Source organism: Cervus elaphus, chromosome 4 (genome assembly GCF_910594005.1).
Source record: "Cervus elaphus chromosome 4, mCerEla1.1, whole genome shotgun sequence".
Classification (NCBI taxonomy): Eukaryota; Metazoa; Chordata; class Mammalia; order Artiodactyla; family Cervidae; genus Cervus; species Cervus elaphus.
Genome location: NC_057818.1, coordinates 15,436,706 through 15,461,842, shown reverse-complemented (window position 1 = coordinate 15,461,842; position 25,137 = coordinate 15,436,706). Strand labels below are relative to the sequence as shown.

The following is a 25,137-nucleotide window of genomic DNA, read 5'->3' as shown; positions in this document are numbered from 1 at the left end:
TTCCACCCGCTCTGGGCTGCAAAAACTGTTACCAAACCAAACGCAGGTCCCCTTACCCCCAGGCAGCAAAGCCAACCTACTGACTTGGGTCGTGGTGAAGGAAAGGGCAGTGTTATCGCAGGCGCTGAGCCAGGAGGCCAAGCGGCTCACACTCAGAAGAACTCCAGCCCCCTCACGGCTTTCGGGGAAAGGTTTTTAAGGACAGTGAGGGAGGGTGGGGGGTAATCAACAGACAAGAGACCCAAATTGGTTCCGTAACACACACACACACCACACATGTCCCCTGCTTACTCCCCCAGCACACCACACACACACCATACAAGCCATGGAAGGGGCCCCAAAGCCCATTAGCTCACACCTCAGCCTGAGAGGCCCTTCATTCCTGGATATCCAGTCCCCCAAAGTCTGGGAAAATCCTTCAATCACTGGCTTCCTATTCTCACAGTTTCAGAATCGGGGTCTCTGGGACCTCTGGCCTGGAGGGCATCCTGCCCATCAACCAACACTTTGTCTTCAGCATAAATCCAGTCGGCTCACCGTTCCCTGTCCCCTGGCCACTCCCAGCGCTACCTGGGCCTGCCCAGTGCCGGGCTCAGAGCCCAGAGACTCACAGGAGCACGTGGCAGACCCCACCCCACCCCCAGCCCCACCCCGTCACCCTGCCCACTGACTCCAGCCACTGGACCTCCCTTGACCTCCCAGACACAGCCTCCGCACGGGCCGCTCCCTCTGCTTGGAGCACGGGGCCCTGGGTGGCCACTCGGGTCGTCCTCAGGTGGCCTGCACTGCAGTCCCTCTCTTCCTGATCTTTTCACCACCAACAGGCCAAGTGCTTTGCCGCGGGTCCTGTGGCTGCAAGTCACCCGTGGGGCAGGCGGGCGGCTGAGCGTTTTGTCACTGCTCTGTTCCCAGCGCTGGGCACGTGGCCGAAACTCAGGGCGTAAGTGCTGACTGAAGACTCCTTCCAGGCTCAAGACATAGGTCACCTCCTCCAGGAAACCTTCTCTGAGACCCTCCTGCCTTCCTGGGCCTTATATACAGTAGGTGTCAGTCATCGGGTGAAAACGGCAGGGGGCTGCAGACAATCATCCTGCAGCCCCGAGGCCCAGCATCAGCCCTCGGAGCCAAGGTGCATTACGGGTAGCAGGGAGACTGAGACTCTAAAGGGGGGTCGTGACTGAGCCAGAGTGCTGAGGCTGTGCACTCAGCCTCTAAACTCACTGCCTGGAACATGCTCTGATCCAGAATATCCTGCCATGAGCGGGCTGGCAGTTCCCAGGTAGCTGACTGAGCTTGTTAGCTTGGCTGCCCCTCTCTGGCAGGTCACCTACAGTAGACAGAAGCCCTGGGGGGTGTCTAGAGTTTTCTGGTACCCTGTTGGGGCTGGGGGAGCATGACTCAGCCAGGTTAAAGACATGTCCCCCTGAGTTGACCACTAGCCCAGAAGTTACCCTAAGGACACCTGTCCGTGGGGTGGGGAGGTGGTCCCCAGGGACCACAGCCATGTCTGTGAATAGAGGGCTGGGCTTTGGGAGTGTGGCCCATTACCAGGCCCAGGAGCCACTGCTCATCCATCAGGGCACACCTGGACTCCTCTGTTGAAACCCACCCCGCCCTGGGTGCACCTGGGTTCATGCACAGATCTTTCTAGAAGGACACACCACACCAGTGGCTGCCCCTGGCGGGCAGTGGTCAGTGACTGCCCCCTGGGCACCAGATGGGTATAGAGGGCCCGGAGGGGGTGAAAGTGAGAGAGGGGCTTCACCCACTGCTCTCTGTGCCATCCAGGTCTGTGTTCTGGGGGTGGTTTATCAAGTAAACAACATAGATTCACATGGAAAATAAATAGCTGTTTTAGAAACACAGGGGTACTTGTTCCTCCCAAGGGGCTGCGGTGAGGGGTGCCCAGGGGCCTGGAGGTGGAGGCAGCCATCAGAACACAGTTTCCCTTTTCTGCAGGTGTTTTAACAAGTCCTAGAACAGCGAAGATGTTCCTTCTAGCCCGGCTGTTTCTGTGAAAGGGTAAACTGTGTCTTTCGAGGTGGGGGCTGCCCGGCGCAGGCCCCCACCGCCCCCCTCCAGCCTTTTCTGGAGCCAGTCTTTCCTGGAGCCTCGTACCTGCCCAAGACCCCAGGGGCACATAAATAACCAATAAATACACATAAATAGGAGGGCCTCCCTGGAGGCCAGTTCAGGAGCCAAGCAGCAGTCACCGGGCTGACCTGGGCAGGACACAGGTGCAGCCCACGGGCACACGGATGAACTCAGCGTGGAAGGCGAAGGCCCCAGGTGTGGGCACCCCCGTGGTGTCCCGGGAGCAGGGCCGGCGGCGTAGTACCAGGAGGCTCTGGACCAGTGGCACCGAGTTGAGTGCAGCCGTCTCGCGGCCCGTCTTGGCGCTGATACAGCCCCGGCACAGGCACTCGGCGAAGGCCAGCTTCTGTGGGTAGCGGCTCTCATCCGTGTCCACGCTGCGGGGACAAGCAGGTGTCAGAGAACCTGGAGGACGCCTCCCTCCCTGCCCATGCCCCACGCCCACAAGCCATATGCACTCAGGGCCCAGGGCCTGCGGTGTGGGGCGCTGAGAGCACGTGGCACACAGCTTGTGTCCAATTGAGTGCCGGTGTGCACGTGCCCCATGGCCTCCCAGAGCATGGAAGTCTGCTCTCTCCCCACCTGTCCCAGTCTCACCCCTGCAAGGGCTCAGATAGGGGCCCCCAAATAACCCAGAGGACCCTGGTGTCCCAGGTCTGGGCTGCAATTGAGACATGGGGCGAGGATTGGCTCACGCGGAGCTTCACCCTTGCCCTCATGGAGCTGGAACCTCCGGCTGGAGGTCACGGGGAGAGCACCCAGGCCCCGGGAGCCCGCCCTCACCGGTATCTCCAGGGCGAGATGGAGCGCTGGTGGACGTCAGCTTCCAGCACCTCCCCTGGCTGCAGCACGGGGCACTGAGTCCCGGCCGGGACCCCCACGTGCCTCCTCCTGCGGCCCACCGCCTCCAGGCTGGACACCAGGGCCACTGGCAATGCCTGCTCCCACTTGGCAGCTCGGGCCAGCAGGTGTGGGGGGGCGTGGCCCAGGGGCAGCTCCTCGGCGGAGTAGCAGTGTGGGGTCCCAGGGCTCTGGGGGTGGGGGTGGGCCCCCACCCGGAGTGAGGGGCCGTGGCGAGTCAGGCTGGCGGGAAGCCAGAGCAGAAGCAGGAGGCCAGGGAGGAGCTGGTGGAACAGGCAGTGGGTGGTCAGGGGTGGTCAGGGACGGGACCCTCCACTGCCACCCGCGGGCTCTGCTCCCGGTGGAAGGATGGGGTGGGGGAGGTGTAGCCTCCCTCTACAGCTGAGGGAACAGGAGGTCCAGAGGGGCCAGCCTCTCAGCCCAAGCTCACCAGCGAACCTGGCATCCAGGATCCTGGCTCCCTTCGACCCCGAGATCTGATGGGTTTCCTGGACCCCCCACATCCTCAGCCTGGGGGTCAGTGAACCACCAGCCCTTTGGGGCCAGGTGGCCCCATGCAGGTGGGGGTGCGGGGAGAGGAGCGTCTTACCATCGCAGCAGGGGCTGGGCTCTGGGCTCCCGGCTCCTGAATGCGTCCCTGGTGGTTGACCTGGCGGCGGCTGGCCTGTGGCGCCCTTTATACCTGGGGCCACACCTGGGGAAAATCCGGGCACCGCTTCCTCCTCGGGAAGTGCCTGGCTGCGCTTCCTCCTTCCCTCCCTATGACCCTTCCCTCCCCCCACAGGGTGGGCCCACTTCCCACTCCTCCCTCCTCTGCCACCTCCATCTCTCCCCCTTCCCTCCCCAGCACCCCCCAGGGGTACCCTGCCTCGGGCCAAACACTTGCAAATGTGGCTGAGAATGAAGGGTCTTGTCTGTGACACTCTTGAACCTTCTGTAAACTTGAGTCCTAGCCACTTGTATGTTTCTGCGGTTTGGACCTGGTGCCCTGGGGGCGGGGGGCTCCTTCATTTTGCGCTGCTGTCTAGTCCCCCACCAGGCTTGATTCTCATCCACTCCTCCTGCTAGAGGGGAGGTTCCAGAAGGAACAGGGGCCGGTGAGCATCTTCAGGTTTCTCTGTTGGGTTTTTGTGGTTTTATCAACAAAGTGTAAGTCTAAGCGTGAGGGGGTGATGATGCCCTGGAAACTTTAAGGTGCAGGGTGCCCTAGGAAGGTTTCTAAGGAGGCCCCAGGAGCCCACCTGTAGCAACTCTGTGCAGCTGGCTGGGGGTGCTGGGGTGGGGGGCATCGTTATCCTGGAAAGGAGACGGTTTGGAGCCAGATTCTGCAAAGTTTTGAATGCTAGGTTTGGACGCCATCCTGGGAGGGCCCATCTGCCCTGGTCTCTGGAATCTGTACCACATATCCAGCTGAGGAGGGCCTCGCCGTGGAGGATGGGGTCAGCTCTCCTGGTTTCCCACCTGCCCACAGGAGGCAGAATGTACACCATCAAGGCACCAGTCTGAGTTTGGAGGCCCAGACTCAGTGGATGGGAAGACCCCTGAGATGGCGCTGGGAGAGGCGGGGTAACACCTGGGCCCTCCCAGGGCCTCTACTGGGCAGTGCATGACTCTGGGCCTCCAGTCCACCCTCCCTCCCTGCCTTGATCTGGAGTAAACATTCCCGAAGCAGGCGCTGCTTCATAGCTGTTCTCCCGGCTTCTTCCCATTAAATGGATGGACACATTGAATCCCCAGGCTGTTCCTGCCTACCACACCCCTGCCCATGGCCACCCACCTTCTGCTGATACACCTCCTGCAGTGGGGAGCTCACCACCTGTATTCGTCACAACTGGGGGCCTTAAGAGAAGTGTCTTTTCTCAGGTCTGGAGGCTGGAAGCCCCAGGTCAGTGTAGGCAGGGCCTCTCTCCCAGCCCTGGTGGCCCCTGTGGTCCTTGGAGTTCCTGTGGGTGCCTCTCTCCCCAGGTGTCTCTCCTTCTCCACGGCTTTCACACTCTCCAAATCCAGGAAGACATCATCAAGACCTGACCTTGACCACGGCTGCAGAGACCCTTTCCTCAGGCACGTTCCTCACGGGCACTGGGGCTATTAGGACCTCGACATGGTTTTAGGGAAACAACAGAGCCCCTTATACCTTCCCCTGGGCCTGATACTCAGGTTGAGAAAGACCCCGCCTTTCTGCAGGGCACCGGGACCTCAGAAATTCCAGTCCCTCCTGCCTGGGCCCCACGAGTGAGGGGAAGTGGTACCTGTGCCTGGCAACAGCCCCTGGGGAGAAGCCACCTGGAGACCGGGGAGGTGGCCCCAGCAGTGGCCTTGCCTTCAAGCGGCTGGGGTCTCCACACAGGATCTTTGGAAGTGAAAGGCTGTAGAACTCACTTGCGCAGTGGTCCCTACGCCGAGGGCTGAGCTCTGGCATTTTCTGTGTCTTTCAGAACAGCTGAGTGAGTGGGCGAGTCAGGGACAGGTCTTGAGGCCAGGCCATGTGCCTCCCTCACTGCTGCCCTGAATTATTCTGTGGGCACTGGCGGGCTGGTTGGGGTTGGGGTCGGGGTCCGGGGCACCAGCCGGAAAGACAGGGCGGGGCCCAGCAGTGCCTCATTCCTGTGGGTGGCTGAGGCAAGCACACCAGTACCGGGTTGGGTAAGACTGGAAAGGTGGCTGCAGGAGGAAGGCCAGAGGGCGTTGTGGAGGAGGTGTCCTGGATGGCTCCGCCCCCAGACCACTAAACCACACCCACCACATCCCTGTCCCCAGACTGCACCCACAGGTCCATGCTCCCAAGTCCCTGCCTGGAGAGATGCAGAAAGGGGATGGAGGGGGGACAGAGTGGGAAATGGAGGTACGGGAGGAGGGATGGAAGGAAATAGGCACAGAGATCCAAGGAGACTTGGACAAATGCAGACGCTGAGGACAGAAGGCAGCAGAGAGAGAAAAAGATCCAGGGCAGGAGACACGTGATATGAATCAACCATAGAGTTACAAAATAAGAAAAAAAAAAAAGGAAAAGAAAGAAAAAAGAAAAAGAAGAGGAGATACATGGACAGACTCAGCAGGGACAGTCCCTCTATCCCTGCCCATGACTCGGAGCCCGTGCAGCCCTGGCTGGAGTTGGGGAGGTGGCCTGCAGGACAGGTTTGCTCTAGGCTCTTGCAACTCCAGGCTCAAAGTTCTCCCCCATCTTATGGGGAGACCTAGGGGCAGACCTCAGTACCACCTGTAAAGTGGGGGTGGAAATCCCCTCCCCGTTCAACCCTCCTGTGGTGTGGCCTTCTCGACCACTGGGCCAGGCAGCGCTGCCCATGGTAAGTCTATGCCACAGTCCAGTTTTCTTGTGCTCCCCAAACTTTGCACTGTCAGGAGCAATCTCTTTGCCTTGTCCTAGTCCATGGCCCGTCAGGGGCTGGCTGACCAGGGTGGGGGTCCCTGCTTGTATACCCAGGGCTTCTGCCTCCTTTCAGCCCAACTCCTCCTGCCAATGGAGGCGGACTGCCGTCGTCTGGGTGTACAGGCCTGAGGGGCTGGGGTGCTGGTGGGACTGTCACAGGGGCTGCTGGACAGTTGGCACAAGGTGGGAGGGTGTGTCCGAGTCAGCGGTAGATGACAGCAGGGTCGTGGGGTGGCAGGCAGGGGTGACCCCCATCATGAGAAACCCGAGGGAACTTCACTGTTACTGAACTGAGCTGCCCCATTAGCTTGATGTGTTCACTCGTACGTTGGAGACTATATTTCACATTTGAGTTAGAAAAATTATAAACTAAAAACATGGTGTCTTCCTTTTCTTACCCTTTCAAGAGAAGGGGAGAAGCCCTCACCTGAAGCTGGAGGTGGGACCCGCGGGGTGGGCTGGTGGGCATAGGTCCTGAGGGCTGCTGCTCCTCATGGGTGGGGATGTGTAACTGAGACCCGACCCCTTCCCTGGAGAAGAGGAGGGTTAACATGAGAAAACTCAGAAGGCTGGGGTTTCAGTTTACCCTCCAGAGAGCCAGCTCGAGGATGGCACTCGGGCGGGCAGTGGACAAGGGAGGGGACGGAGCAGGCCTGGTCGGAGCTGCGAGAGGAAGTGTGGGGCGCAGCTGGGTCAGAGTTCCAGGAACAGGAAATAGTGTGTGCAAAGGCCCTGGGGTGGGAGGAACGCTAGTGGGCAGGGAAGGCTCGGCACTCTGCTGCAGAGGAGGAGGCTGGAGGGGCAGGGCCTGCCATGGAGGAGGAGGGCTGGAGGAGGGGCGGGAAGCAGAGCTTGGGCTTGAGGAACAGGTCACGGCTCCCATCTTCGCAGGTGAACAGCCTGGCAGCACATTCCCTGGAGGGCAGAGATGCTGAGAACCCATTACACCACAGAGCCTCCCTTTTCCCAGATGCTTGGCCTGGAATGTTCTTTCCACTAGACCTGTGGGGGAGCTGGCTCTGGGTGTGCTCTCAGCCCTCCTGGGACAGGTCCCTGCCCCCAGGTGGCAGAGGGCAAGATGCCAGTTTAAACCCAGCCCCGGTCCAGGGACCCAAGGCCACAGGTCCAGCCCAGGCATGAAAGGTCAGGTCAGGCCAGCCCCTCGGCTGAGTGCAGAGACCTGCATGGGGGCTCACTTGTGGACTCCTGGCTTCAGAGGTCATCACTGCCTGGCTGGCTGGTGGGGCCCAGCGTGCAGAGCCAGGCTGTCACCCGAGGTGCTCTGCATTCCCGCCCCGTGTCCTCGAAGGCCGCCCATTTGGAGAATGGGAGTTCCCTCTGCACCTGGCTTTGACCTGATGGCAAACCAGATAAGACCTGAGAAATTACCCAGACACACGCCATGATGAGGCCGGTGGTGCAAGAGGCCTTACGTGTGCTGTGCTGTGGGGCCGGCACTGCGGATAGGCCACTGGAGGCCCCACGACGCTGGCTCCCGCCTGGCTCTCCTGTCCCACATTTGAAGGGCCATGCAGCCTTGGGGCAGAGGACCTGGTCACTGCATGCAGCTCCAGGGTCACGACCCCAGGCCAGAGCCCTAGGTGGCTCCTCCTGACACCCCCACAGCGAAGTGCTAAGACGTGAGTCGTCTGCCAGGACTCACGGGACTTGCTTTAAAGGTAGTCTTCTGAGGGCAGAGGCCCTGCTATCGGTCTGGGTAGGGGCACTCCCAGGCCCCTGGCACCACTCTGCAAAGTCAACCCACAAGGGAGGGTCTCCCTCCAGTGGTCCTGGTCCCCTGGGAGGGGAGCAGGGGCTAAGAAGGGTGCAGCGGCGTTCCTGCCCTGCATTGGGATGGCAGCGTGGCCCCGCTGGGACGTCTCACACACAGACACCTGCATGTCCGTGTGGGGTCCAACCTTGTGTGAGGCACTCGGTGGAGAACTGGCTTGTAGGCTGGAGTATCTCTGGTCCAGGGCTCACCGGGAAGGTGGCCTCCGATCCAGGCAGAGATGGCGGCCCTCAGGAAGCCCCGCTGGGCCAGCCACTGCAAGGAAACCAGGTGGGGGTGCCACGGGGCCGGGCTAGCAGCTCCGGGGGCATCTTGGTGGCCTCCTTCAGCCAGCAATGCCCAGTGGGCAACGCCAAAGGGAGGATGCAGGGGGGCTGGGCATAGGCAAACATCACCACCAGGGCAACACAGCTGTTTATCAAAATATTTTATTTTAGGAGACCCCTCAAAAAAAGACCCTCCACATCTGACAGATGCCCAACAATACCCTCGGCCTGTTTTTTTTTTTTCAGTCTTTTCTGTTTTTTTTTTTCCATTTTAAATCAACTAAAACAATTTGATGCTTAAAATAAAAGACAGGAGTATTTTCCAATCAGACTTCAGTCAAGAATATATATATTTTTGATCCTGGGGACGGCGGGGTGGGGAAGACGCTCGGCAGCACTCAGTGTTCCTGGTTACAGAGGAGGGCGGAGCTGAGGACGCCTGCCTGAGCGGAGGGAGGACTCGTAACTGACATAAAATCAGAGCTGGTCCTCGCTGCCGCCACGCCCCCACCCACCTGGCTCGCAGGACTTCTGCTCTGGGAAGGGGTTGGTTCAGTTTGGGATTCAGCATCATCTTCATTACATGTGTGGCTTCTTTTCCAGCTGAGAAACTTTTTTTTTCTTTTTTAATTTTTAAAAAGAATCACAGCCAAAATAAGACATAAACTGCAAAATCCAAAATGGCTGCGCTTACCCTATTTATAAAAACAGGTGAGTCCCTGCCTCGGGGAGCAGAGCCCGGGCTACACCTTCCCGGGGATCTTGGCCCGCTTGCGGGCGATGGCGTCCTCCACGGCCTTGAGTTGCTTCAGCAGCTCCTCCCGCCGTGACAGCGTGCTGGCCTTCCCTGACTTGGTGCCCGCGGCGGTGGTGGTGCTGGTGTCCGAGGCTTTGCCAGGCACGCTGGTGACCTTGCTGGAGCTCTTGGACTGGGGTGACAGCGGGCGCTTCCTGCAGGGGTGGGGAGGCCATCAGGGCTGCTCTCTGAGAGCCTCCTGTCAGGGCCTGGGCCCCAGGAGCTGTACCTGCTAGGCAGAAGGCACCCCCTCCCCAGTGGACGAGGCTCCCACCACAGATGAGCGTCCGGGGCCCAGCTCGGGTTCTGGCCACACTCAGCACAGCCCCCCGTGTGGAGCACACCTGGGAGGTGGCGGGCACAGCTCCGGGGCTCGCGTGGAGCCCCCTGACCTGGTTGTCCCGCTCTGGTCCTCGCTGTGTGCCAAGGGCTGGGGATGTGGGGCTGTGCCCGTGCCCCTCCTGCCTGGCCCTCCACCCGAACCCGGGGTGCCAGTGCTCAGGGACTCAGCCTGCTTCCAGGGAAAAGGTGAGCCCCGCTCCCGCTTTTTGAGCCAAGTGGGAGGGAGGGAAGAGCTGCTGCCAACTGGCCCCTGGCCCTCCGGCCACAAGCCACGCGCTCACAGGCTGCTCTGCACTCTAGGACCCGCTGGGGGCCCAGGGTGAAAACACGGGCCAGCAAAACCTTCCCAGCACCTCTGAGACTGCCCCGAGCTAGTCCTGACAGCTCAGGCCTCCGCCTGGGGAGGAAGCTCAGCTGGCCCTCTCTGCGGCCAAGAACCCGATGTGCTGTACCCAGGGTGGGAGCAGGGGGGTTTGTGGGGAGACACTCACCTGTCTGTTGGGGCCGAGGGGGCCTTGGAATTCTGACCCCTCTGCCGCTCTGGCTTCGGGGAATTGACTCTCCCACCTGACTTCCGGTCCCGAGAACCTGAGTGACAGGGGACAATGTAAGACCAGGGTCCCAGCTCCACGTGGGGCCAGCTGCATAGGGGCTAGTGGGCACAGGCAGGGAAGGGGCAGCCTCTCTCTGGCCCCCGGTGACCCCACGCCAGAGAACGGCGGCCATTCAGCTCAGCTTCCTCATTCTCAAAAGTGCCCAGGTCTAATTTGGGTTTTGGTTTCCTGAACCATCATCAGCGTCATTCAAAACAAGGAGCTGCCAGTGTGCAAGGCCAAGCAGACCAAAACCGTCCTCCTCTGACTTGGAAGAAACTCACAGTGCAGATCAAGTGGGGAACAAAAAGACACGGCTGCTTACAGACCGCAAGCAAGACCAAGAACAGGAGTGCCTGCTGCCCTGTGAGTGTGGGCCCTGAGTGAGGGCGCACAGAGGGGTCCCACCACTCAAGAGGCATTATGGGCAGCCTGGGGTGGGTAGGTGGGTGTGTGTTTCAGGGGTATGCCGTGTCCTCCTCCTGCTCCTGGTGGGGTGTGCTGGGCCCTCTCCTTCTATTTTAGGGGGAAAGATGGCCTGGCAACACTTGGGGTTTCACTTTACTAATGGAGCAAGCCAGGCACACCCTGCAGCACTGAGACGCCGCCCCCTCACAAGCCCACAAGCTCACGGCCTCACAAGCCCAGGTGGGGTTTCCTAGGTTGAGCTACTTGTGTGATAACAAGAAATGACCCCACCTGTAAGGAGGTTGTGGAAAAAAAACAAAACAAAAAAACAGTGCTACTCCTGACAGCTTCTGTTTCTGAAGATACATTTTCCATAAAAAATTCTTCTTTGTGTTAAAACACAATATCTTATTACTGTCAAAGTATTACAGTTTTCACTTCTAAAATTGTAAATGCTGACAGATGCGGACCACCCGGTCAAAAGCCCCCTGGGGGCTTTAATACTTCTCAGGGCACACGAAGTGCGGCTCCAGAGGCAGAGGCTCACCTCGGTCCGGGGAGAGGTTGGCGCGCTTGGCTGGCGGTGGGCTCTGCCTGTCCTTGTCTGAGGGCTCGTAGCGCTTCCTGCTCCCCTTGTCAGCAGCCTGGAATGACAGGTGTGCAGTCAGGACCAAGGCCTGAGTGGACACAGGCAGCCACCTGCTCTCCGCTCCTGCGGGCCCTCCTCTGGGGCCCCTGAGCCACGTGGCCCCAAGTTAGGCAGGGCCCATGGTCTCCAGGCCGCCATGCCAGGGATGGATTCAGGCCCTCCAGTCCCCTGGGCACTGTGGCCGCCAACTCAGAGAGGCCACATCTGTTCTGCCCCCTGACCCAGGTCCCAGGGCTGTCCTGTGGTAACCAGCTCCTCTCCCACCGTCAACCCCCTGCCCACCCGGCACGGCCCATGAGGCTGTCCATCAGGGCAGGACAAGCCAGGCGGTGTGGAGAGCCGCTAGCTGGCCCAGCCATGGGTCTTGGGGCCCCAGCAGCACTGCCCACAGCCCCACCTTGTTCAGCAGCGTCAACTTGATCTCCTTGTGGGCGATGAACGTGGCTGCTGGGGGCTGGCCTGGTGGCACCTGCTGGGGGGTGGTGGGCTGCTGGGAGGACCTGCCGCCCGCAGGGGTTCTTGAGGGTTTGGGCGGCTGTGTGGACGAATCCCGTTTCCGCTTATCCACTTTCACACCATCTTCCTTCTTAGATTTTCCTGCCAAGGAAAAACGCCCCCTCACAGCCTCTCTTCTGGTGAGGCAGTTGCCTGCGTGCTATCTGGGGGAGGTGTCATCAGCCCACACTGCCTCTCCTCTCGGGACCCCAAGGCCCGGCACACCTTGTGGGCACCTACCTTTCTCCTTCTTGGTCTGGGCTGGGGTGGGCGACCGCGAGCTAGCCGAGGACACGGGGCTGGCCAGGTCTGCGTACATGTCATCCGAGTCCACGCTGTGCGCTGAGCTGCTGCTCGACGTGGCGCTGGACACCGAGGACACGCTGCTCACGCTCAGCGATCTGCACAGACAGACACGTCTGTGCCCACACAGCCCCGAACCCCAGGGAAGGGGAACCGCCCAGCCTGAGGCTTTAGGGGCTCTGGACAGTTTACAGGTGCCACCCAGTGAGGGGACACCTGCAAGGCCGGGGCCAGGCCCTCGTGCTTATGGTTCCCGCGCTGTTAGCTGGGCAGGGACGCACAACTGCATGTGACCAACACACAACAGAGCGCGGGGATGGGCTGCAGGATGAGCAGACACTGCGTCAGAGACACCCCAAGGGGCCGGCTCGGGAGGCTTGAGACACGGACGGTCTCCTCGGTCCAGTCCCGTCACAGCCCAGGCTACACAAGGGCTCCGCTCTCTGAGAAAACTGCCAGCCCCACGTCCCGAGCTCCAGCAGGGAAGGCAAGAGGCAGCCTTTCATACGTATTATTTTTGGCAGTGCTGTGTCTTCGCTGCTGCTCAAGGGCTTTCTCTAGTGGCGCACAGGTTCAGTTGCCCTGCGTCCCCTGTGCTGGTGGGCGGGTTCCTAACCACTGAACCACCAGGGAAGCCCAGAGCCCAGCCTTCTTGAAAAGTTAGGTATTTAATAGACCGCAGACCTACTCAGATTCAGGCAAATGTGTATACCACCTGCTGCCTACAAGTGAAAGAGAAAACTGAATTCAAGGAATCTCAGGACTAACTTGATACCATCTTTTTAAACTAAATGGCAGAATTCTCTTCTGTTTGTTCCTGCTCAGATCTTTTCAATAGGCCATCCCCCAGCTGCCTCGGCCTGCTCGTCCTTCTTGCCCAAGCTCTGCGGAGTGGCAGGGCCAGCCCAAGCGAGGGGCTGTGTGCACCCGAGGTGGCCTCTGCGGGGTTTCCTGGACCCTGACCGTGGGCAGAAGCTGCGGGACAGGACGGGGGAAGGACAGACATGACAATGACCTGGATCTGGAACTGGAGCCACTGTAGCTGCTGCCGCTGCCGCTGCCGCTAACTGTGCGTCTGCAACACAACCAAGAGGCCACAGCTCACATTTCTGGGGCCTCAACACGCGGGCGCCCCCAAAGCCAGGGCTCGCTGGTCCGAGACCAACAATCCACCAGGGACTGGCCACCGAAATCAGGCGGGGCTCGGATTTCTTCTATAGAGGAGTCCCCCACAAAGTGAGTCAACCACACCCCCACCAGCCCCCACTCCCCTGCCACCACCAGCAGGAGACTTCGCCGTCGAACTCCTGGGACACCAAGGCTGGGGGCCATGCCGAGTCCCTTGGAGCACGCCTCCCCCAGCTCTGGAAGGCGGTACACTCACCTCCTGGGGGGGGTCCTGGCCTGCCGCTCCCTCCTCCTGGCTTCCCGAGGGTCTCCACCGGGCTTGGTGGGCTCAGGGGCAGTGGTGGTGGTTTTGGGGGCCTGCGGTAGGGCTGGAGGAGGGGCTGGCTTCTTCAGCAGCTTCTCTCTGTCATGTGGGACACAGGGAGCTCAGACGCACCCGGGCAAGCCTCAGCCCTGCAGGCCAACCTCGGGGCATGGGCACCACACACACACACACACACACACACACACACTCACTCACACACACACCACACGCACTTCACACACACACTTCACACACACCCACACACCACACGCACTTCACACACACACACCACACACACCCACACACCACACACACCTCACACACACAGCACACACACCACACGCACTTCACACACACCCACACCACATGCACTTCACACACACCACACACACCCCACACACACATACCACACACTTCACAAACACACCCATACACCACACACACTTCACACACACATACCACACACACTTTACACACACACCCATTTCACACACACACCCATACACCACACGCACTTCACACACACACCCATACACCACACGCACTTCACACACACACCCATACACCACACGCACTTCACACATACCCACACACCACACGCACTTCACACACACCCACACACAAACACACACAAGTCCCCTGTGCCCTGACCTGAGGCACTGTTTCCTGCAGACCCCACCCCACACCAAGCATCACCCTGCCTCCTCCTCAAAGGCAGGAGAGGGAGGAAGATGGGGCCATCAGGAGAGCTCTGGAGGAGAGCCCACGAGCCAGGCCATGCTCCTTCAGTAACGGCACCCTGACCCTGGCCCTGCATGGCGGGGGGCGGCGGCCCTTGGGGAAGGCTGGATGTGCTCGTGAGTGGGGACCTTAGGCAGGCGGGAAAATGGCCCCAAAGTAGTTCTTCGCTGTTGCGTGGGGAAGATACCCTGCCAGTGTCGAGCACCCTGAACATGCATGGGACTGATGGGACACAGCGTTTGGGTTACAGGCAGCTGCCCAGCATGGCGGCAGGACTGAGTCCACATGCAGACCCCATCTGTGAGGCTCAGGGCCGGGGCCCGGCACTGCGGTGGGGTCCCCTGTCTGGGGCCCCAATGGAGAAGAGATGCGGCCCGTGGCCTGAGGTCCACACCCAGGAATCGAAAGGCCAGGCCTGCCCCTCTTCCCCAGGGCCCGTGGGCAGCACTCACCCTGCTTTCGTGGGAGGCGGAGCTGGCTCCCCCTTGGCTCTGGCAGGTCTGTGTGGGGAGGGCGTCGGGGACGGCGATGGGGACGACGAGAAGGACCGGGACCTGGCGGGAAGCAGAGGTGTGAGGAGGGCACCCCACCATCCACGTCCCAAGGGGCAACTGCTCAGCCTGGGGTGGCTCTTGGTCATTTCCTAAAATGCACCTCTGGGGAAAAACAGACGCTGGGGGCAGGCAGCACCCCCATCAACTGTCACAGGGGAGCTGGCGGGGAGGCCGCCGAGCATGGGGCTCTCGGACACAGCCTGGGGGAACGGTCAGTAGTGAAGAAACTGTCCCTGACCTTGTGAGAACAGCTCAGTCACAGGGCTCTGTCATGGGTTCAGCATCACCCACTGCTCACATGGGGCCGGCTGCAGGTGAGCCCCACACCCTGGGATCGCCAGAACCCCCAGGTTCCTCAGCTGGGTTCCATGTTTCTCCCCACAGCTCACCTGGACCGGCTGCCTGAGAACGAGCTGTGCCTGGAGGACCGGCTGGAGTAGGAGCTGTAGGACGAGGAGCGGGACCGGGAACGGGACGAGCCGGAGCCGGAATAGGACGACGACCGTGAGGAGGACCTGGCCCGGGGACAGCAGAGGTGAGGCATCTTCCCCTGCCCCGCTCACACAGACGCGCCCCCACAATCAGACACTCCGCCCTTGGGGCACCTCATGGACGCTCTGAAGTCCAGTCCCCTTCTCGTGGGAGAGGTGCTCAGAACCTCTAGGTGCCGGGTACACTCACAGTCAAGAGTGACACAGCTCCCAGGCCCTCGGGCACAGAGCCAGGACACGTGCTCATGCGTGCTGATGAACCAGTCTGACTCAGGCAGACACACACGTGTGTATCTGTATGTCCACCAGGGCAGGTAGTGGAAATACTGAGTCCACAGACACCTCCAGCCTCCTCCCTCTTCAGGGAGCGCCCCCACTCTCACTGCCCACAGCGTCCTCACTTGTTTGGGAGACCTGTTGCACACACACATCTCAGAGCTGCCGAACTGAGCTCGCAGGAGACAGGTGAACTGACTGGACACCAGGTCAGGCTGCTCCTGGCTCTTCTGCCAACAGTGCTTCTTCCCTCGCTGACCCTTGCCCAGGCCTGTGCTCCGCTCTGGGCTGCCTGCACCCTGGTTCACCTCACCATTTATTCTGGGGTTCATGGAGGCCTTGCCTTGGTGCTAAGTTTCAGTCCTGTTAGCCAGTGATGCTCTAGAACCCGGCCTTGCTGAGGAGACAGACAGAGTCCTGCTGACCTCCCTTACCTGGAGGAATTGGAGGCAGAGGCCGATGAGGCTGATGTTTTTCGACGCCGTCTAGCACGGCTCGGAGAGACCGACACCCCGAGTTTCTTCTTCGGAGACTTGGACCGGCGCCAGGGGTCCTTCCACTCGTCGGCTCTCTTCACCTGGGGTCCTGTGGATGCCGTCTCCTTCTTTGGTGGCTCAGCTTGACGGCTGAAATCACAGAGGGGTTAATAGGTCTGGGGCCACCTCCCACCAGACAACTCTGCCATTTGGTGAAAGAAACTGTGTGGGAGGAGAGACTGTGACCTAACAGCTCACTCCAGGGATGCCACACACACAAGGCAGCAAACACTGGCAACGGGAGACCTCCCCTGGAACTGGACACGCAGGGCTCTCTCCACGAGCGCTGTCTCACAGAGCCACAGGGGAGCTGGACACTCAGCAGTGCCCTTGGAATCCCCACCCTGCCCCCCACACAGGTGCTAGGCGGGGAGCGAGGAAGGGGCCCGTGGGTGTGTGCCCTAGAGCTGGGTGCACGGTGGCAGCACCACCAGCCCTTAGGAAGCTAACATGATTGAAGAAATCCTGGTTTCCAAGTGAGTTAGAAACTCTAAGTATTAACCTAAGCCCTAGATACTTCCTTTGTTTTCGGGCAGGGCAAGTCAACAGTGTGAGGATGCGTGCCCAGACCAAAGGCTAGCGGGTCAGAACAACCCACCCCCACCACAGGTCACCACCAGTCGGAAACACACACAGCCGAACCTCCCAGGAGGGTGGGATCACAGCTGGGTCCTGAGGGCGTGAACGGTGGGGCCGGGCGGCAGCTCGGCAGGGCAACACCGAGAGCACAGGGTCCCAGAACTACAGCAGTTCAATACCAAGGTACCTGCTGGCCTTGTGACACATCGATCAGATAAAAATCACAGGAAGTGAAGCAGGGCAATAAACCCTGTCATCCGGCTCTCCTGGCACAGCCGCTCCTAGCATGTCCGAGTGTCCCCTTTGCCCGTGTTCATTCTCCACCAGGGACCCTGCAGGTACGGCCAGGGCTGCTCGGGGACTGCCCCACCTGGAGTGGCCCTCCCTGACCACGGACAGCAGTGCTTCACTGTCAGGTGTTACATAATCTGAATGTTTCTCTACTGTTCGCTACTTCTGTGTTTAAAAAACACAAACGATAAAATCACCCTTTCTATTGAGTCTTTATGAACATCTTGTCTTTTCAAGGGTAAATTTTTAAGATGTGGAATCAGTGGGCCAAAAGAGGCAACCCTTTAACAGGTTCTTGCTAAGTTGTCAAATATTTTCCCTGGAAGTGAAAGCATTTCACACAGGGCTCAGCACGGTGCTTGCTCCACACTCCCTGCCCGAGCGAGCCTGGGGTCCTGTGTCACCAGGCGCACCACCACGCCCAGAGAGGAGCACATCTGACTCCTGAGAGCTCTGCACACAGACAGCGCTTCCGGGAGGCCGCCTGGGGGTTTCAGCCATGCCCGTGCTTGGCCAGTTTTCCGGGCAGTTCCTGGGGTATGACGATGGGAACCCTCTGCTGGCAGGTGTTTTCCCAGGCTACTGGCTTCCACTCATTGGTGACTTGTTCCAAGTGTTAATAGCTTCGTTCAGGCTTACAGAGCCATCTCCACCTGAGCCCACAGGCCGGGAAACTGCCTTCCCTCCAGAAGGTGTGGGCGATGCCATCTCCAGGCACAGATTCTTCCTCAGAGGGGCTGTGCTCCCTCATTCATCTGCCTTTTCTTATTTCAGAATCTGATCTGCACATAGAATCACCACATCACAACAATTCCAGACATGCTAATTCTCAGAGGCCTCTGGAGTGTCCTGCCTGTTTACCTAGAGAACAACTATAGCAGCACTGTCAGCCCTGCCTGACCCACTGGGCTCTGGATCAGAACCATGTCGGACGTATGAACAGGGTCCTGACATTTATCCCCACTTTCCGTGAGTGTCAGCAAAACATCAGTTTTATTCACACAACATAAAACAATCACCGCCTGCTGACATCTTCAGAACTTTTCAATCAGTCTATCCACCAATGAGCAGACTCATACTGACCATCTGCTAAGAGCCCCCACCAGGAACAACATCCAGCATTTAAAACTGCCCCAAGGACACAATGAACGGAGGCACAAAACCCTGTAACTTGGCCCCCACACGCTGAGCCACTGCCCTGCTGGCTCCAAGCGTGTCCTCCTCGAAGTGTGTCCTTCTGGAAGTGTGTCCAGGAAGGAAGTGAAACCCGCGTGCTGACTTGTGCCAGTCCCAGGCCATCCCAGGCTGCTTTCACCTTTACACTTCCTGTGTTGTTCTCATTCTGAAAAGACAGAGCACCTTGATCACAGGTGTTTTCATAAGTCATCAAAATGGCCCCGCTCTGTCAACCTGTGGCTCTTCCAATATAGGCAGAGAGAAACAGCTGGGCAGCGAAGGCGTGCGTGATTCACACTGGAGCCATGTGAGTACTGAGGCTGTGCGTCAGCAATGGGGAAGCAGAAGAACGCTGGATCCTCTCCCCTCGCGGCACACAGCACCCGTGGCCAGACAGGTGGCTGTGCAGCCCCCCAACCTCTGAAAGGCAAGGCTTCCTCACTCTGGCTGCAGTAAGATGGTCTGGCTGTCTTATGAGCACCAGAACCAGGCCTGGAGGTGTCCCTCGAGCCCCACATTCTCCGGCTAGTGTCGTGGACGGGCCAGAGCAGGCCCTGCACTGACTGAGCTGAAGGCCAGCGCCACCTTCCTTCAGCTCGACAACAACCCCAGGACATGCAGGAACCCATCCTGCAAGTCCGCCCATGTTCCCCAAAATGTGGGAGACTGGGCTCCTGACTTTAATTAGTATGAAGAAAACTATTTTTATTTTTTACTTTGTTTCTACAGTGACTCACCAGGACAAGTGATCTGGTGTCTGTTACATGTTAAGGGTGTAAAATTTCCTTTTAAAATGTATTTAAGTTTAAAAGGTGGAAGTTTTTTTTAACCCCATGAAGGTTTTTTGACCACACCACGCAATTTGTGGGGTCTTAGTTCCCCAGTGAGGGGCTGAACCTGGGTGCTGGGTGGTGAGAGCTCGGACTCTTAATGACTGGGCTACCAGGGAATTTCTGGGAACTATCTTAAAATATGAATCAATAGAGCAGGTGGTACCTGGATACAGAAAATCACGCAGGTGTAACACCTGTGGGACAGGGCACTTTGCAGATCAAAGTGGGGCATGAATGAGCCAGCTGAGCCCCAAATGGCCTCCCCCGACTGGGGTCTCAAACCAGGAAGAAGTGGTTTCAGACCTGGATACAAACTGTAAACAACCATTTTAAAGACAGATGTTTTCGGAAGAAGGACTGGATGAACAATCAAGAGAGTTCATTCACAATGCTGTCTGGGGAAGCTGTCCCTAGACGACTGGGGAAGGGCAGGGACAGCTCTCAGTCAGGCTTTGGGGAGCAGGGACAGAGCACGGGGCCGAGCTGGCACCCCGACATGCAGTCACGGCCTGGGCTGTCCTGCTCTCCGACTACACCGAGGAGAACGGAAAGAGACCTGGGAAACCAGGCAGCCGGAAAAGCAACTACACGGGAACGCAAGACGGCAGGCCACCCGCCGACAGGAAGCTGGGGCCACACGGGAGGAAAGCTGCGCGAGCAGGGACAGCTGGGAGAAGGACGCCGTCAGCCGTGCTGGCACTGAGAGCGGACAGAACAGACTTGGCATTTGCATAAACCCTCTGAACAGAGAGGGGAAAACACCTTCCCGTAATCTCTGGGCAGCCCTCCCCCGCGGCCAAAGCCACGGGCAATCTTATCTGCCAGGCTCCTGAGCCTTTGTTCAAGGCCACATGAGAGGGACACTGAGGAGCAAAGGTCACGAGAAAGGGCCTGAGTCCCCTCCAGACACCAGGGCAGAGGTGTGAGGTACGGCAGCCACAGTGGGGGTGCCTGCAAACCCCTGAGCAGCGGCCTAGCCTGGGGTCAAAGACAAGAAAAGATAAAAAGGAGGAAGGTTCTCTTTTAAGATGGAAGGGTGATGAGCTTGGAGAGACGCACAGACAGGGAATGGGCAGCATGTCAGTGGGTTTACCCGCTGCACTCGCTCCCGCCTCCCATGGACCCTTCCCCACGAGTTGCTCCCCTCCGAACTCTGGACAAGGTCACCCCGGGTCCCACCCCGGGTCCCTGTGGACGTGGAGCTGGCTCCCAGGATGGTCCCCAGGATGCCACGAGCCTGAACACCCTGCCCAGCAGCCCTCCTCCAGGCCAGCGGCTCCCAGGGACCCATGCACAGACGAGCAGGGAGTGAACAGGCCCCCCGACTTCCCCCGCAGGGGCCTGGGAAGGTGAGGGCAGTTCCCAGGGAGGGGCATCTGGGATCACAGACCCATCGCTTTATTCCTCAGACTTGAAAACAAATTTTGACTCCACCGTGAGGTTGGACTTTTAATTTCTGGGTGGGGTCATGAAGACTGTTTCCACAGTGAGGCCCATCGTTCCCAAGGCCACTAATGCTGAGGAGCAGCATTAGTCTGGGGTGGCCCTGACCCAGCGCGTTCCCATTGTGGAGCGCAGCCATAGCCTGACTGCTCTCGTGACCTCGTGCATTGATGCAGTTCCCACCAAGGCCACTTGTGGGCACTTGGGTCAGAACTTGAGAGAGACCACAAGTCTCTCCATTTTGGGGCAAGCTCTGTAACTCTGTGCGTCAGTCAAGAAGTTAGAACACAGGATCCACACAGGATCCACTTTTCCTCGAGAATGCCCTGGGCACAACTTTCCCAGAGGAGGAAGTAAGCCATGACCGGGAAAGACTGGAATGAGATGAGAAAGATAAACAAGGTTCCTTAGCTCCCAGGGAGTGTGTCTCCTGCTAGCAGAAAGTCCAAGCTGGGATCTAACTCCTTAAGTGCAAGGATGGAGCCAGTGTGGAACGGGAGGCCCCAGTGGCCTGGCCAGCATGGCAGTTGTCTGGGTGTGAGTGCCTGGAACCCTCGGGGTTATTTAGCAAAGGCGGGTAATACCGCTATGGGATCCCATGAATTCCACAAGTAAGACAGATGGCACTGAAGGTGGAGGTGCCATGGCAAGAGGTGAGGTGCTCGAGGAAACAGGGACGGAAAAAGCCACCGAAAGCAGAAGGGGACCTAAAGTGCCCCACGGAACAGTCAGAGGAGACCCGAGCGGCCATCACCCTTGGTCCAAGCACCAGTCTGAGCCAAAGTGCGCGGGCAGTGACACAGCCATGGCTTGGTCAACCTAACAGTAACCTCCGTGCTCCCAGGGTCTCGAGATTCCTGGGTGGGCGCACTTGAGGAGGTCACCTCCCTGGCATCCAGGTGACAGTCGCCAGGCTGCGGGGAGTGTGAGGAAGTGGGAACAGCACTGCCCCATGAAGAACCCTGGTCCCTAGAGATGAGAAGCTGGCCATTTCAACCCCAAGGGGCCCCAAACCTCTCACTGTGCTCGAATGCTCAGTAAACAGCTTTGAAGATAACAGGCAATCTGGGCGAGTCCTCGGGAAGGTCCCGGATACTATTTGTGTCTGGAATGACATTCATCCGCATGTCTGAGAACATCCTTTCTGCGGCGCCCTACCCACAGAGCACGCCCGCCGGCCTGGCTGTACACACTGGGAGGAGGTTTCATGGAAGTGCTCTTCCGTCACAGCGATTCTCTCACAGAACTGGCTACAGGCTCCGCTCTAAAAACAGCCCAGTTATAGAAGCGGGCAAGATGTCTGGAAAGGCCCAATCATGAAGGTGAGCCTCAGTGAAGGCAGGGGTGTTGACTCCAAACGAACAACATGGGGGCTGGCCCGGAGGCCTGCAGAAGTGTCAACAGGCGGTCCCTGTGGCAGCTGCTCCACAGGAGGCAGCTTGGGCAGGTGAGGGGTGGGGATGAGAGGGACCCAGGCCTGGCAGAGCCAGGACCCACCCTCCTGTGTGCTACTAGCCCCCTCCGGCCACAAGCTGGGTTTTGGGAGCTCTCGCTGGTCTGGATGTAAGGGAAGATCCAGCACCACACCCAATGGCATCCCCTACTCCCACGTGTGGGACCTTCCGCAACAGATGCCGCCCCGTTCAGAGCCCGCATGCAGCGGAAAGAGCTGTGCCTGTTTCCTCTCTCAGGTGTGTGCATGCTGCATGCTCAGTCGTGTCCAACTCTCTGTGACCCCATGAGCTGTAGCCCACCAGGTTCCTCTGTCCATGGGATCTCCAGGCAAGAATACCAGAGTGGCGTGCCATTTCCTCCTCCAAGGGATCTTCCCGACCCAGGGATCAAACCCGAATCTCTTGCATCTCCTGCATGGGCAGGCAGATTCTTTACCACTATGCAAGCTGGGAAGCCACCACGTTCTCTCCATCCAGCTGCTGATGAAAAACTCCCAACCTGTTAGAGGCTAAGTAAACAAACTCTCCCATAAAAGGGAGGTCAGGTAAAGGAATTACAGCAGGGAGCCTGGCCACCTCCTGACGCAGTGGTCACACCAGCTTGGGCTGATCAAAGGAAAGGAAACAGGAGGCCGTGTTGGAAATTCTGCTCTGGTGAAACCCCACCCTTCAAGTTGGTGGCAGGGCTGGCGGGGCCCCAGCCAGGGTGATCAAAGATGAAATTCAAGACTCCGAAGACCAGTGAGCCGGGCTGAACTGAGGCCGACTGACAGAATATGCCCCTCTGCTGAGGGCAGTAGGGGGTCCGCAGGGGAAGAACTGAGCCCAAAGAAGGGAAGTGAACCATGTCAGAGGCTGGCAGCAGAGCACACCAGTCCATGACAAAAGCTGCCTCTGATTTTAGGAGGAATTCACAAAGTTCCCCGAACCCTGACCCTCTAGTTCAGCTGTGTTGTTGCTGAGCCCTTCCTCGTAGGAGACCCTGTGGCTGTGCAGACATCAGATCTGGTGGCTGCTCACAGTGCTCCGCTGCTGGGGGCCAGGCCAAGACTTGCCACTGCCTTCAAGAAACCCTCCTTGTGGGTCTGACTTCCCCAGACTTCCCCGTAGAGAGTGAACACAGGCATCTGTCCATGAGCTACAGGTAGTCCCTGACTTAGGATGGCTAGACTTTTACAACAGTGGAAAGTGGCATGCCTTCAGGAGAAGCTGTGCTTTGAATTTTGCATTTTGATCTTTACTGGGCAGTGAGCCACAGCTCTGTCACCCACATGACCCCAGGGCAGACGAGCAATACACCAAACAGCTCTTCCGGAACCAGGAAACCCTTCAGCTTTCCACTTTAGTACAACTTTCCATAAATTCCATGAAAGATTCCACACTTTACACTGTTCAGTAGATCAGATGCATTTTCTGATGGGTCATTCTAGGCAAGACTTCTCCTAAGTTGGGTAGGCCCTGGGGTCACACACAGACTAGCTACTGGCGCCCCCCTGTGCCGGGCCCTGAGACTGCAGTGCCCTGTGCGGGCTCCTCTCTACAAAGACCACAGAGGGCAATAGATAAGCAAGTACTATGAAGTCAGGAGGAGATTAGAGCTGTTAAGAACAATAAATAAAGCAGGAATGCGGGGGCGGGGGGGGGGGGTTTGACCTCTCTGAGTAGCAGGTAAAGCCCAGAGGCAGGGGAATGGCAGAGCAATGATTGAGGTGAGCCAAGAAGAGGCAGAGGCCAGCCAGCGGTATGGACAGAAGGCAAAGTGTCTACCAAAAAGGGGCTTCAAAGGGCCCCACAACAGAAAAATTGAAGAAGGAACTCTTTCAATGCATCTAAAATATGATTTACTCTGATTGTTCTTAAAGTCTATCACTTTGCCCAATATTAGGAAAAAACAGAGCAAATTCAGGGAGGTCAGTTCACTATCACCTAGAGGATGAGTATAGAACCCACACTTAACAAAAGACAAGAATGAAAGACTATATGGTCCTGACGTTTACTTTCAGAAACACAAGACAGGACTCTGTTCAATGGCAAGGACAGGAATCAGGGATATGAGTCTGGCTTTTCCACCAAAAACTGTTAGAAATAACGAACAAGATTCAGTGCAAATGCAGGATACAAAAGCAACATACAAAAACCAGTTGTGTTTTTATATACTAACAACGAAGTACATAAAAAAGAAATAATCCTATTTATAATATAAAATAATAAAATACTTAGGAATGAATTAACAAAGGTGGTGAGAGATCTGTACACTGAAAATCATAAGACACTGATGAAGGGACCTGAAGACGACAGAAAACACTGAAACACACAGCAGGCTCACCAATTAGAAAACACGGTTACACCGTCTGTGCCGCCCACACCAACCTACAGATACACTGCAGGCCTAACCAAAGTTCCAACGGCACTTTTCATACAACAGAAAAAACAACCTACAGTTTTGTACAGCACCACAAAGGACTCCGAACAGCCGAAGCAATCCTGAGAAAGAACAGAGCAGGAGGCACCACAGCTCCTGATTAAAGCTGTGCTAAAAGCTGCAGTAAGCAAAGCAGTGTGGCGCTGGTGTCAAAACAGAAGCACAGACGTCAGCGGGAGACAGAGTCCAGAAACAAAGCCCTGCACACCCAGGCAACTAATATTTGCCAAGGGAGCCAAAAACTCAATGGGGAAAACTGGACAGTCACATGCAGAAGAATGAAATTAGACCCTATCTTCAACCACTAATAAAAGCTACCTTGAAATGGATTAAAAAACTTACATGTGAGATGGGAAACTACACAACTCTTAGAAGAAAACAGCAAAAGCTTCACGATGTAGGTCTTAACAATGTTAGATACGACATCTAAAGCACAAACAGCAAACGCAAAAATAAACCTGCGGGACTGCATCTAACCAGAAAGCTTCTGCACAACCAAAGGAGCGGTCCACACAGTGGGGGCAGGTCCTCCACCTCAGCGCTGCCCCTCCCGCAGCCCTCCCGCTCCCAGGCTCCAGACGGCGCGGTTCCTACCTGGGTGGCTGCGGGGAGCGGGCCTTGGGCTTCTCCTTGTCCTTCTCGCGCTCCTTGTCGCGGTCGCGGTGCTGCCTGTCCTTCTCGTCCCGCTTGGCGCGCTCGCGCTCCCACTCCTCCTTCCGCCGCTGCCGCTCCTTGTCCCGCTCGCGCTCCCGCTCGCGCTCGCGCTCCCGCTGGCGCCGCTCCCGCTCCCGGTCCCGCTCGCGCTCGCGCTCCCGCTCGCGCTGTCTGTTCTCCCGCTCCCGTTCTCGCTCCCTTTCCTTCGTGGAAAAGACAAACACACGCACAGGCGGGATCAGACCCTCAGAAGGAGAGGCGCGGGCGG

The 25,137-nt window shown here is 58.1% G+C and overlaps 2 protein-coding genes across 3 annotated transcripts in view; both read right to left on the bottom strand.

The window, feature by feature from the left end:
* Positions 1-2,089: 2,089 nt before the first annotated feature.
* IL17C (interleukin 17C) lies at positions 2,090-4,244 on the bottom strand. The gene is made up of 4 exons (XM_043897998.1): positions 4,197-4,244; positions 3,545-3,619; positions 2,878-3,218; positions 2,090-2,471 (listed from the first exon to the last, which is right to left on the bottom strand). The coding sequence occupies exons 1-4, from the start codon at positions 4,242-4,244 to the stop codon at positions 2,210-2,212; spliced, it is 726 nt and encodes a 241-aa protein (XP_043753933.1). The 3' UTR covers positions 2,090-2,209.
* A 4,303-nt stretch (positions 4,245-8,547) lies between these two features.
* Positions 8,548-25,137, bottom strand: part of ZC3H18 (zinc finger CCCH-type containing 18) — a 42,494-nt gene continuing 25,904 nt past the window's right edge. For both annotated transcript variants that reach the window (XM_043898270.1, XM_043898271.1), the window contains 11 exons: positions 24,810-25,072; positions 15,916-16,107; positions 15,104-15,229; positions 14,613-14,714; positions 13,372-13,518; positions 13,003-13,062; positions 11,925-12,085; positions 11,587-11,786; positions 11,088-11,184; positions 10,031-10,127; positions 8,548-9,352 (listed from right to left, as the gene is read on the bottom strand). In XM_043898270.1, the coding sequence (XP_043754205.1) occupies positions 9,145-9,352; positions 10,031-10,127; positions 11,088-11,184; positions 11,587-11,786; positions 11,925-12,085; positions 13,003-13,062; positions 13,372-13,518; positions 14,613-14,714; positions 15,104-15,229; positions 15,916-16,107; positions 24,810-25,072 (1,653 nt within the window). In that variant the 3' untranslated portion in view covers positions 8,548-9,144. The remainder of the gene's footprint in view (positions 9,353-10,030; positions 10,128-11,087; positions 11,185-11,586; positions 11,787-11,924; positions 12,086-13,002; positions 13,063-13,371; positions 13,519-14,612; positions 14,715-15,103; positions 15,230-15,915; positions 16,108-24,809; positions 25,073-25,137) is intronic.

Excerpts from the sequence above, each read along its gene's own strand:
- IL17C (XM_043897998.1), bottom strand. The coding sequence starts at position 4,244 with ATGCCCCCCACCCCAGCACCCCCAGCCAGCTGCACAGAGTTGCTACAG. Across the intron at positions 3,219-3,544 it reads GCCCAGCCCCTGCTGCGATG|CTCCTCCCTGGCCTCCTGCT; the intron begins GTAAGACGCTCC and ends CTGTTCCACCAG. Across the intron at positions 2,472-2,877 it reads ATCTCGCCCTGGAGATACCG|CGTGGACACGGATGAGAGCC; the intron begins GTGAGGGCGGGC and ends TTGTCCCCGCAG.